This window comes from Saimiri boliviensis, chromosome 12 (assembly GCF_048565385.1).
Source record: "Saimiri boliviensis isolate mSaiBol1 chromosome 12, mSaiBol1.pri, whole genome shotgun sequence".
Lineage (NCBI taxonomy): Eukaryota > Metazoa > Chordata > Mammalia > Primates > Cebidae > Saimiri > Saimiri boliviensis.
The window spans coordinates 51,905,389-51,919,066 of NC_133460.1; the positions used below are offsets into that span (position 1 = coordinate 51,905,389).

At 38.6% G+C, this 13,678-nt stretch overlaps 1 protein-coding gene across 8 annotated transcripts in view; it reads left to right on the forward strand.

The window, feature by feature from the left end:
* The window catches only part of MCU (mitochondrial calcium uniporter), a 229,247-nt gene that overhangs the window by 18,388 nt on the left and 197,181 nt on the right, over positions 1-13,678 (forward strand). For 3 of the 8 annotated variants that reach the window (XM_074382378.1, XM_074382379.1, XM_074382375.1), the window contains exon 2: positions 5,439-6,232. The exons of 2 other annotated variants lie outside the window; for them this stretch is intronic. In XM_074382378.1, coding sequence (XP_074238479.1) covers positions 6,206-6,232 — 27 coding nt within the window. In that variant the 5' untranslated portion in view covers positions 5,439-6,205. The remainder of the gene's footprint in view (positions 1-5,438; positions 6,233-13,678) is intronic. 3 more of the 8 variants (XM_039478333.1, XM_074382377.1, XM_074382376.1) reach the window with 2 other exon arrangements.

Below are 13,678 nucleotides of genomic sequence, written 5' to 3' on the forward strand. Positions count from 1 at the left end.
AATTCAAGTTCTTAGTGTGGCCAATTGCCACAAAGTTGGGTGAACTTTAAATATATGATGGTTTTCTTTTCTTTTTGAAACAGTCTCGCTCTGTCACCCAGGCTGGAGTGCAGTGGGGCGATCTCAGATCACTGCAGCCTCTGCCTCCTGGATTCAAGTGATTCTCCTGCCTTAGCCTCTTGAGTAGCTGGGACTACAGGCACGTGCCACCACACCTAGCTAATTTTTTGTATTTTTAGTAGAGACGGGGTTTCGTCATGTTAGACAGGATGATCTCGATATCCTGACCTCATGATCTGCCTGCTTTGACCTCCCGAAGTGCGAGATTTCAGGTGTGAGCCACCTTGCCTTGGCTAATGGCTTTCTTTTTAATGATTTCTAGAGCCTTTAACATGAAAAAGTGGAAAATGAAAGGAAACTATAGTAGATTTCTTGTCCAAAATGGGTATTCTTTGTAAGATGAAAGTAGAGACAAGCTGAGACCCTGAGTTATGGATCCAAAGGTCACATCACAGCCAGCATTAGAAAGTCACAGCACTAGTGGAAGAAAAGGCGGAAGTAAACTACTAATGGGAGTGTTCTCAAAGGAGCTCTCTTGGAAAGGCCATTCTATCACCTTTTTTTGAGTTTTTTTTTTTTCTTTTTTGGTGGAAGTGGGGTGGTCCTTCATAAGGAAATTACATTATGTTCAATCAGATATACAAGAACAGAAATCTTTTATTTTTAAATTATGAAGTATGTCATATGTATAAAAATAAGTGGAATAATAAAATGTATACTCGTTAGCTTGAAAAGTTCAACATTATAATTGCTGCCCCCAAGTCCCCTTCCTTGGTCTTCTCTCCCAAAAGTAACATTCTCTTGAATTTGATGTTTACCATCACATGAGTATGTTTATCCTTTTGTTATACACACACACACACACACACACACACACACACACACCTTATATAGTTTCATAAGAATGTTTTAAAGCCTTATGCAAAACGTATTACACTGGCTGGGCATGGTGGCTCACTCCTGTAACTCACACTTTGGGAGGCTGAGGTGGGTGGATCACCTGAGGTCAGGAGTTCAAGACCAGCCTGGCCAACATGGTGAAACCCCATCTCTACTGAAAACATAAAAATTAGCTGGGCATGATGATGGGCACCTGTAAACCCAGCTACTTGGGAGGCTGAGGCAGGAGAATCACTTGAACCTGGAAGGTGGAGGTTGCAGTGAGCCGAGACTGAGCCATTGTACTCCAGCCTGGACAACAAGAGCAAAACTCCATCTCAAAAAAAAAAAAAAAAAGAAAAAAAGGTATTACACTGTATGTATCCTTCTGCAAATCTTTTTTTTGAACAGAGTCTCTCTGTCACCCAGGCTGGAGTGTGGTGGCATGATCTTGGCTCACTGTGACCCCCACTTCCTGGGTTGAAGTGAGTCACCTGTTTCAGCCTCTTGAGTAGCTGGGATTACAGGCGTGTGCTCCCACACGTGGCTAATTTTTGTATTTTCTGTAGACACGGGGTTTTGCTGTGTTGGCCAAGCTAGTCTCGAACTCCTGACCTCAAGTGATCCACCTGCCTCGGCCTCCCAAAGTGCTGGGATTATAGGCATGAGCCACTATACCTGGTCCTTTTTTTTTTTTTTTTCTTAATACTTTAAAAAAATATATTAGGCTAGCACAGCAGCTCACACATGTAATCCCAGCACTTTGGGAGGCTGAGGTGGGAGGACTGCTGAGGCCAGTAGTTTGAAGTTAAAATGAGCTATAATTGGGCCATTGCGCTCCAGCCTGGGGACAGAGCAAGACTCTGTTTCTTAAAAACAAAAACAAAAACAAAAACAAAACCAAAAACCAACAACTTATTTAGTTGATACATGTGGTTCTGGTTCATTCATTTTTAACTGCTTTGTGGCATTTCTGTCTCTATTCTATATATTTAAACATCTGTTGACTGACAGACTTTTTACTGAATATTCTGGGGGACAGGAAAGAGGAGTTTATTATGTCATTTTTAATTAGACTAGGAATGTTGTTTTGACTTTCAAAAAAGCCAGTTTCCTTTTTTGGTGTGGAATGTCCTCATTTATCATATTCCTGGGAAAATCCTTTGTACTTCCTGAGAGAAGGCAGAGAAGAAGAATGTTTTATTACACAGTTGAACATGTCTTGTGCAAAATGCAGAGCAGCATCTGCCACAATCCAGTGAGCTCATGGAGGACTGAGCTGCTGCAGCAAAAGTCTGGGTTACTAAAATTCTCAGATTTTTCAAGTGCAGACAAGCTGTGGGTGGAAATTTGTTGGCATTAATTCATTGTTTCTTTTCTGTGTGTTTGGAATTATCTGAAATTTGGGTACTATCTGCTTTATTTTGTAAAAGGAGATGCGCCTTTCATGGTAAAAAGGCTGTTCTTAAATTGTGTTATGGTTTTATGGGGCAAGCACAAGAAAAGTAAGATGTAGATATGAGAGGACACACTTTTTGAGACAAGCGGTTGGTGTGAAATTAATATTTGTTTTAATAAATCTTCTGTATGCATTAGTCAATGTATATTCTTACTTTGAAGTCATTGTTTTAAAAAGACAATCTGATAAAAATTTTTATCTTCTCAATTTCATTCTGTTGTCTTTCATTTCCAACATTTCTTGATAATGGTTTGAGCATTTTTGCAGAGTACACGGTGCAGAACTTCATTCAGGTTGTCCCTCCAAATGATTTGCTGTAGTGCATTAACCAGAAATGCTGAGGTAGCAAGGGAAACACTAATAAATGGGGTGGTTTCCAGGGACTGTAGGCAAGCAAACACAAGCCAAAATTAAAAAGAAAACGTTAGTTAGGCGCCCAAGATATAAGTCTGGCCAGATATGCTATTCACAGTGAGTCTTCCATTCTCATTAAATTGTTTGAGATCTGTACAATTTGAAGATTGTTAGAAATGGTGACCAGTTTGAAGCATATTTTAATTAGGGGTTGTACAATAGTCTTTTGGCTAAAACGTAATTAGAATGAAAACATACTTTTGCTTCTTTTATTCAGTGCCTCAGCAATGATTAAACTCAGCTGCCTGTTTGTTTCTTCCATTGTTCTGAAGGGAAAGAGTGCTGAATGGACCTCCAGTAATGGAAGAGGTTTTTTATTTTTGGTAGAAATGATTAGATGGAAGGAGGAAAGACAATACTGCTAATTTAGAATGATTTATTTTTTCACTAGTGCTGGCTTTCTTGCTAACTACACAAATTATACCTTTGTAATAATTTTCACAAATTATTTTACCTTTGAAAAGTATAGGTATGGGGAGAAAAGATAGTGGTATGTGAAATGGCCTTTTGCATTTTTTTTGTTTTGGAATGGTTTCCAATCATTTTCAAACAGAACCCCTAAATCAGAAAGTTGTGTGGCTTGGCAAATGAACCAGATTTTTTTTTTTTAATTTAGTCCACCAAGATTTCTAAATTTTGTAAATTTGTTTCTGAAACTAGTGAAAGCCTGAAATTAGTGGATAACCTAAGACTTTTTTAATTTAAAAAATTTACTTCTTCATTGTTTATTAGGGTTCTATCAGTTTTTTTAAATATTCCAGAAGCACAGAGATGGGGTGAAAATTTTTTTCCTTCTTTTTATTTTTATTTTTTGTTTTGAGTTGGAGTCTTGCTCTGTCACCCAGGCTAGGGTGCAGTGGTGCAATCTTGGCTCACTGCAATGATCTCGGCTCACTGCAACCTTCGCCTCCTGGGTTTAAGCAATTATCCTGCCTCAGCCTCCCAAGTCCTGGGATTACAGCCCCCCCACCACCATGCCTGGCTAAATTTTGTATTTTTTTTTTTTTTTTTTTTTTTTTTTTTGAGACGGAGTTTCACTCTTGTTACCCAGGCTGGAGTGCAATGGCGCGATCTCGGCTCACCGCAACCTCCGCCTCCTGGGTTCAGGCAATTCTCCTGCCTCAGCCTCCTGAGTAGCTGGGATTACAGGCACGTGCCACCATGCCCACCTAATTTTTTTGTATTTTTAGTAGAGACGGGGTTTCACCATGTTGACCAGGATGGTCTTGATCTCTCGACCTCGTGATCCACCCGCCTCGGCCTCCCAAAGTGCTGGGATTACAGGCTTGAGCCACCGCGCCCGGCTAAATTTTGTATTTTTAATAGAGATGGGCTTTCACCATGTTGGCCAGGCTGGTCTCTAACTCCTGACCTCATAATCCTCTTACCTCAGCAGCCCCCCAAAGTGCTGGGATTACAAGTGTAAGCCACCTCGCCTGACCAATTTTTTTTCCTTCTTTAATCTAAAATATATATATATATATATATATATATATATATATATTTTTTTTTTTTTTTTTTTTTTTTTTTTTTTTTTTTTGAGACTGAGTCTCACTCTGTCACCCAGGCTGGAGTGCAGTGGCGCGATCTTGGCTCACTGCAACCTCCATCCCTTGGATTCAAGTCATTCTCCTGCCTCAGCCTCCTGAGTAGCTGTGATTACAGGTGCACTGAACCCAGCTAGTTTTGTATTTTTAGTAGAAATGGGGTTTCAACATCTTGGCCAGGCTGGTATTGAACTCTTGACCGCATAATCCACCCGCCTCAGCCTCCCAAAGTGCTGGGATTACAGTTGTGAGCCACTGAGCTTGATCCTAAAAATATTTCTAAAAGAATTAGTTTATGAGTTGTTACTTCAGATTTGCTCCCCCATTTTTTTTTTTTTTTTTTTTTAGGGAGAATGGGGTCTTGCTTGTTGTCCAGGCTAGCCTTGAACTCCTGGGCTCAAACAGTCCTCCTGCCTTGGGTTTTTGAATAGTTGGGACTATAGGCACACATCACCACACCCAGCTAACTCCCAATTTTTATATTTGTTGAGCTTATCATGTCATGATCAAACATTTTATTTATTTATTTTTGAGATGGAGTTTTGCTCTTTTTGCCCAGGCTTTAGTGCAGTGGTGGGATCTCAGCTCACCACAACCTCCGCCTCCCAGGTTCAAGCAGTTCTCCTGCCTCAGCCTCCTGAGTAGCTGGGATTACAGCATGTGCCACTATGCCCGGCTAATTTTGTATTTTTATTAGAGACGGGGTTTCTCCATGTTGGTCAGGCTAGTCTCGAACTCCCGAGGCCTCAGGCAGTCTGTCCGCCTTGGCCTCCCAAGGTGCTGGGATTACAGGCCTGAGCCACTGTGGCCAGTCCAAATATTTAATACTTTATTTCTGAAAAAAGTATTCCAGAGTTTCTTAGAGTCAATCTAGATTTATTCTAGATTACAACTCTTTCTTATAAAAGTGCTCTCTTGTCCTAAGGGTCACTGTAATAATTAGTGGCTAAGAATGACCTAAACTAGGTCTTTTTAGACTCTCTTTTCTTCTTTGGCATTATATCCTGAGGTACCCACATTAGCAGGCTCAGGAGGGCCTTTATCTTTGACATTTACTTTACTTTTTTCTATTCTTTTAGGTCTTTCACTACCATTCCTACAGTGATTGGCAAGATATCGTTTCCACCTCACTCTCCATGTACCGTGCCAGTGACATCTTAGCTGCTAGAGTGTGGAGCTGGCCTATGGGAGTCAAGTAAGTGCCTTTTTTACTATTTGGCATGGTTTTTGCTTACTTTGCAAAGCCATGTAGAGGAGCTTCTTAAGATTAGTTTTTAAAAAGGCACTTGCTTGATCCTTGTGGGCTGGCTCTTTGCTCCAGCCTGCTGTTGAACACCTAGTAGCTAACATGGGGCTGAGTTTAGTGAGGTGACTGTTGCACAATGGAATATTTTTACTATGGTAGAACTTAAGGGTTGATAGATCTGATCTTAGCCTGATTAGACCATATTGGTGAACAACCCCAATAAATCAGAACTATGCTATCTCAAACAGTTACTCTGCCTCCTGGAAATTTAATAGGCTATGGATGACCAAGGGTTTGCTGGTACAAACCAACCAGATTGCATGGAAACAGGGAACAGGGAAGCTCTCCTAGGAAAGGCAATGACCTTGGCATTTATCTTAATTAATTTGGCTTTATATATGGAAGAAGTAAAGGTTGATGTTAATCAGGTGTAGGTTTCTATGTTTATCACTAAAGTTGCTAAAACCTGGTATCTTACTTTTGCAGGTCATCCTGTAAAATTTGCCTGTATAAATTAACACATCCCCTGTATGTCATAACAACCATGTAAGGGAGAGTGTTTTCCTGCTCTGTCTTAGGTATTGGTGATGTGACCTGTTCATGCAGGGGAAACTTGAACACTCGCAGGTATGTGAAGATATGATTCATAAGCATTTTCTCCCTGCAAGCAAAACAGATTATTTTGGTGTGAACTCATGTGGTTTTATGAAATCTATATTGCCAGTTGATTTTTCTGCCCCCTGTTACTGTAGAACAGGTGTTGACAAACTGTAGCCTAAATGGTTGCTTGATTTTTATAAACAAAGTTTTATTGCAATGCAGACATATCCATTTGTTTAAGATTGTCTATGGTTGCCCTGGCACTGTAACAACAGAGTTGAGTTGTTACAACGGAGACTATATGGTCTGTAAAGCCTAAAATATTTATTATTTGGCCCTTTAAGAAAACATTTGCCAACTCCTACTAGAGGCAGACCAAACTTCAAATTGTGTTTAGAAATAAGCTTGCTAGAACCACAGTTGTTTTCAAATTGGCTTCTAAAGAGGAAACCAGGAAAGCCAGGACCTGTGTCATAATGCTGACTAGCAAGTAAATATTTGCAGTATGTATAGTGGTATGGTTACTAATACAAGGTTAATGAAATGGAAAGCTATGATGGCAGTCCAGCTTCTTTATCTTTTATTTCATTCATTATGTTCTCTCTCTTTCGCACTGACTTTTATCTCTCCTTCTCTTTTGCTTTCTCACTGGCTGTAGGCTTTCATTCAGTTGCAGGATATTATTATTAATGGATTCTCTAAAGGTTCATAGGCTGGGCATGATGGCTCACATGTGTAATCTGAATGCTTTGGGAGGCCAAGTTGTGAGGATCGCTGGAGTCCAAGAGTGCCTGACCAACTTGGGCAATATAGTGAGGCTCCATTAAAAAAAAATTAGTTGGGCATGGTACCATGCCGTTGTATTTCTGGCTATTCAGGAGGCTGAGGTGAAAGGATTGCTTGAGCCCAGGAAATTTGAGGCTGTAGTGAGCTGTGATCACACCACTGTACTCCAACCTGGATGCAGAGCAAGACCCTGTTTCTGAAAGAAAAGAAAGAAAGGACCTTCAGATTCATGGAACTATTATTATAGTTAAAATACCACTCAAGGTAATGGAAATTGAGGACCAGAGTTATTCAAGGATCACAGAGCAAGTTAGTATCCTACTACTGAAACCAGAGGCTAGGTCTGCTGCCTGCTTTCCTAGGTTCCTTTCACTAGGTCTCACACCATTTAGAGGATTCTCTCTCTCCCCCCCCCCCCACCCCCCGCTCTCTCCCTCTCTCTCCCTCCCTCCCTCTCTCTCTTTCTCTCTCTCACCCTTCCTTTCTTTCCCCCCACCCCCCAAAGTAAAAGCAAAGACTCAGTGATTTGAACTACAAAGATATGAGAATATGGGTCTTACTTGGAGTTTGGATGCTTTTATTTGAAGATAACTAAGGGATTGCTTCTTAATGAGTCACTAAGTACTTACAGTATATACTCAGAAAGCTTGGCTTAGATGGAATAAAAGAAGTTAGAGCCTTGTTCATAATTTTGAAGCTAGGAGCAAAACTAAAATTGGCATAGATAGAATTCTTTCCTCATATATCTATGTATCTAAGACCATAGATGGAAAGTGTATTTGTGTATGTGTGTGTGGGTATGTGTGTCTAACAGCTTTTAAAGTGCATCTGGATTGCATTCTGAAAGGAGTTTAGCAGGTGTATCACAATCTGCAGATTATGTTGTAGAGTTTTAATTGGACTTTTAAAAATAAATTTTATTTTAGAACAGTTTTAGATTTACAGAAAAATGGCAAAGATCATACACAGAATTCCCATATATCCTTCATCTCCTGTCATTAACATATTACATTACTTTGGTATATTTGCTACAATTAATGAACCAATCTTGATACATTATTATTAACTAAAGTACATACTGTATTCAGATTCCCTTAGTTTTTGCCTACTGTTCTTTTTCTGTTCTTGGATTAAACAAATTTTTATTAGCATGTTTGTTGACGTAGAAGGCATTTATATGATCACCTGAAAGTTAGGCTAGTTCTGAAGTCCCTTTCAGTTTCTAAGAGTATATTTAAATTAGTACACTAGGCAAAGTTAGGACTTGTAATGTTTATATTTTCCTGTAACATGTTGGGAAAAAAATTGTTACTTATTGATAGTGATGGCTGTTCAATTGTTAGTTTATAAATTTTAGCATCATCAATTTCAGAAAGGACAAGATGGATTTGGTTACTTCTGTTATTAAGTATCATATGCTAAATTGCTGGTGAAAACTGTCTACAGTAATTTGCCTCCTTCGGGAATGATGTGGATCAGCTATCCTACATCAGTAAGTTTTCCCCTCTGAAAGTAGTTTTGGAGTCTGTACCTTTTGATGAATCTATTAATCATTCATATTTTCCTATGAAGTTTTTTTGTTGGTTTGTTTTTTGAGACAGAGATTCACTCTTGTTGCCCAGGTGGGAGCGCAATGGTGCGATCTCGGCTCACCACAACCTCTGCCTCCTGGGTTCAAGCTCTTCTCCTGCCTCAGCCTCCCAAGTAGCTGGGATTACAGGCATCCATCACCACTCCCAGCTGATTTTGTATTTTTAGTAAAGATGAGGTTTCTCCATGTTGGTCAGGCTGGTGTCAAATTCCCGACCTTGGGTGATCTGCTTGCCTCAGCCTCCCAAAGTGCTGGGATTACAGGTGTGAGTCCCTACACCCATCCCCCTATGAAGATTTTAAAATATTTTTCTTTAAAAGTTTATTAGTTATTTACAAAAGTTGAACACATGCATGCCCTATGACTCAGTAGTTCCATTTCTAGATTTATACAAAACAGAATTATGTGTCTGTATTTACCAAAAGACATGGATGGAAATTTTCATGGCAGGACTAATAGCCCAAACTGGAATTTTCCAAATGCCCATCAACAGTAGAATAAGAGGGCTGGGTGAGGTGGCTCACGCCTGTAATCTCAGCACTTTAGGAGACTGAGGTGGGCGGATCACTAGGTCAGGAGTTTGAGACCAGCCTGATCAACATGGTGAAACCCCTGTCTCTACTAAAAATACCAAAATTAGCTTCGTGGGGTGGTGGGCACCTGTAATTCCAGCGACTTGGGAGGCCGAGGCAGGAGAATCGCTTGAAACCAGAAGGCGGAGGTTGCAGTGATCCGAGACTGTGCCATTGCACTCCAACCTGGGCGAAAGAGTGAAACTCCATCTCAAAACAAACAAAAAATCAGTAGAATAAGTGTATAATTTAGACATATCCACACAATGATTATTAAACGGTGATCAGAATGAACAGATTATAGCTACATATAAAAATACATGGTTCTCAGAAGTAGCATGATGAACAAAAGGAGCCAGACACTAACAGCACATGATTCCATTTATATAAATTCAAAAGCAGGTAAAACTAATCAATAGTGTCAGAAGTCAGGAGATTGATTACCCTTGTTGGAGAATGGGGAAAGGGTTTGACAGAGGGTATCAAGGGGGTTCCTGAGGTGCTAGTAATGTTCTGTCTCTTGGTTTAAGCATTGGTTACATGGGTGTGTTCATTTTGTGAAAAATCATCAAGCTTACACTTTTTCATTTGCATGTTATTCAAAAAGTATATACAAAAAGTATTGAAAGTGTTGGCAATTCTGGAAAAATCACATTTCACTGTTAACATTTAAAGGCTATATGGAGAACCAATTGAACAAATGAACCTTTTAGAATATATGCTCTCAGAATTATACGATTATCAAGGCACTATTGTGTTTCTGGAGCTGTTACAGTCTTATTTGTGTTACAAGAAGAATAAAGTAGCTGTTGTTAATGATCTCTTTTTATTGTAACCAGGTTTTTGGGATGCCCCAAAGGAGGACATCTTTTCTTTTTGGTCTGTTTTGAGTCACCAAGTCAAAATGTTCATCTATTCTTTTACTACAGTAAAGAATGATCAGCCAAGTAGTTGTGCCTTCGGAATATTCGTGTGTTTACGAGTGCTAGTATGTTTTCCTTCCCACTGATTGTTATATCAGCGAGTGAGCTGCAGTCTTGCATGTGTGTGTATTTTACATGTTCTTTTGGCTTTTAAGGTATCACTTCACATGTAAGCAGAATTTAGAGTGTTTTTCCCAAACAGAGCCCTTTTTGTGACTTTTCTTATTGTCACTTTTGGTTTTTCCAGTGACTTAAGGATAAATCACCTCAAGCATTTATCCTTTGTATTACAAACAATACAATTATATTATTTAGTTATTTTTAAATAATATAGTTAAATTATTATTGACTATAGTCACCCTGTTGTACTATCAAATTCTAGGTCTTATTCATTCTTTTAATTATTTTGTACCCATTAATCATTGCCACTTCCTAAGAATTTTTATTGGTTGATTAGTTGATTGATTGAGATGGCAGTTTTGCTGTGTTGGATAGGCTGGTCTTGAGCTCTTGGCCTCAAGTGACCCTCCCACTTCAGCCTCCTGAGTAGCTGTGACTGACTACAGGTACAAAATACTACGCCTATCTAATTAAATTTGTTTTTGTAGAGACGAGGTCTCACTAGGTTTCCCAGATAGTTTTTGAAATCCTAGCCTTAAGCGATCCTCCCACTTTGGCCTGGGACTACAGGCATGATCCACTGTGCCTCACCAATAATGTTTTTGATAATCAGTGACTGCTTACTAACTTACAGTTTGTGTGACATGCCATACATATATGATTTTATTTCATTTATTCTGTGCAACAGTCCTGTAAAGTAGGAACTATAATTGCTACTACTGAAGAAATAAAGACAGGAAGTTCTATGTAACTTGCCCAAGCTAGTAAGTGATGGAATTAGGAATTCAGGTATATGTCTGCATACTTCCCAGTGGTAACCTATGTTTCCCCATTCTCCTGAATGGTGTGAGCGGATTACTTCTTAAACACCAGGTACATTCCCACCTTTATCTTAGCTCTTTCACTTTGCAGATCCACTGCCTATTAGGCCCTTACTTGTTTGTTTGTCCCTTTCTCATCATCTCACTCTACCCATCCTTCAAGGCACAGCTCAAGTCCCATCTGTTCAGTGATTTCTTCCTCCCTGTCTCCAATTTTAGAATACTCCTTAGCCCTGCCACACATTTTCTACTTTCACTGCTTTGAATCCATCTTTTTTTATATGGATGCTTTAGTTTAAACTTTAGATTGTAACCTCCTCCTTGAGGAAAGGGCTTGGATTATAGATTTTGCTTGTATTCTCTGCAGTGTCTTATAATGTAGTAGATGCTCCCTAAATGTATATGTTGACCAGTTGAAATGATAATAGAATCCTTAATAGCTGAAGATATGTAATGTGTATCTAAGACTCTTGGTTATTTGAGCTTCTTGAAGTACTTTATATATCCAACTTACAGTCTTAATTCAGAACTAGGAATGACATGTTTAGGTTAGAGTTGGATACTGTTTTCTAGACAGGAAGCTTAGTAATTGTTGCTATGTACTGTTCCAAATCCGAATAGTTCTTTGTATCTGGAACCTGAACCGAAGAGCCAGTGTCTCACCACAGGGAGAAGTAAGCAATTCATTGTCTCACCACTGGCTCTTTGGTTCAGGCTAACAGTGTATCTCATCTGGATTATATTAACAGCTTCCTAATTAGTCTCCCTGCTTTCGTCCTTTCTTCCCTGTGGTCATAACTCAGTAGTGGAAATGATAACTTCAGGCAGAAGGAGACTTACCTGGTAGCTGCTGATCTCACTCAGTAAAAGACAAAGTTCTTCAAGTGGCCTATGGGTAGTGACGATAAACTGGCTCTCTGGAGGTGGAAAAGCTTCTGATTTGTAGCATTTGCCTGTTTTCCTGTTATAATTACTCCCACTCTGGCTGATTCAAAGTTCTAGAATGTACAGCAATCTGCTCTCCAGCCAGCGTTGCCTTCAGCACATCACTGTTGAACATTTGGCTCCCTGTCTGACTCCCATCTGCTGCCACTTTCCCTCTTGCCCACTCCATTTTGTGATACTGACCTCCTTGCTATTCCTCAAGCATGCTGAACATGCATCCACCTCATAGGATTTTTGCATTGCAGTTTTCTGTCATTAGAATGCTCTTCTCCTGAATATATGCAGGTTTTCTTATTTCTTGTCCCTCTCAAGTCTCTGCTCAAATATTGTATTCTCAGTAAGGTCTTCCATGATCTCCCTGCATGAAATTTTAATTTTATTGGTTGTTCGGAGATGATTTTAATATACACTACAGTGTTTTTGTAGTTGTCTGATGCCTTGCTGTAGTGATGCATTACTGCTATTTCTAGGCTGTGTCTTCTGTGGGTGGGTATAATGGTTATATTTGCTGTTGAGACTTAAAAAGAAGCATTTCATTTTGTTTGTAACAAAAATATCTGTGATATGTATAAACAAATCAGTTTGGGATTCTTATTGGTAATTGCAACTTGAATTACTATTCGCTTAAGCTCCTTATGGGGAATGCAACAATATTTATGATTAAGTGTTATGTTTGGTAGGGTATTGTTCTCACAATAACATCATTGTGGGTTTGAAGATCTGTGCTAAGTAATGAGAACATGGAATTTATACATTTTATTTGAATATAAAGTGGGTTTATAAGGAATTTTTAGTATAAATATTAAAATGTATCAATTAGTATAACTTACTGATTTATTGTATTTTTAAAATGCACAGGTGCCTGTAATCCCAGTTACTTGGGAGGCCAAGGCAGGAGATTTGTTTGAACTCGGCAGGTGGAGGTTGCAGTGAGCCGAGATGATGCCATTGCACTCAAGCCTGGGCAACAAGAGCAAAACTGTCTTAAAAAAAAAAATATATATATATATATATATATGACTATATATATGACTATATATATATATATATATATATATATATATATATATATATATGACTTCTTAAGAACTAGATGCCACCTTTTCCCCTTAACCTCAGCTGTTTCTTTTTCTTTTCTTTTCTATTTTATTAAGGAACTTTAACCTTCCGCTTGACTTAGTCTAGGCGTAGCCAACATTACAATGAGGTAACAAGATTGAGTTGTAGTTATTGCCACTTTCTTCTTTTTTTTTTTTGCACTTAACTTTTTTTTACAAGCAAAATTCTAATGTAACCAGAGATGAAAACCTGACAGCTATAGTTACTTTTTAAAAATTAATCTTTCAGGGGTAACTATGATAACCCATTTTTGGGGGAAATTTGATTTATAAGTCAAAGAAGAGAGTAGCTTGAAGTGAAAGTTGTTACTTCTTTCCATAGATGATTAAGAAATAGAGAAAAAGTCTGTTTCTTTTTCTATGAAGCCTTTTGTTACTTTATTGGGTGACATTTTAACTAAAATTTACATTATTTCTTTCCTCAAGAGTATTGGACATGGGAGAAAAAGTCCCTTTTCCTTATCAAAGCTTAATTCCCTTTGTTCTATTATTGTTATCTTTAAAAAATGTTTATTTTCTAGTCTTTTTTTCTGCAATTAAGTTTTTAAAATTGCCAAATTTGTCAGAGAGAACAAAGATTAAATTAATAAACTTAGT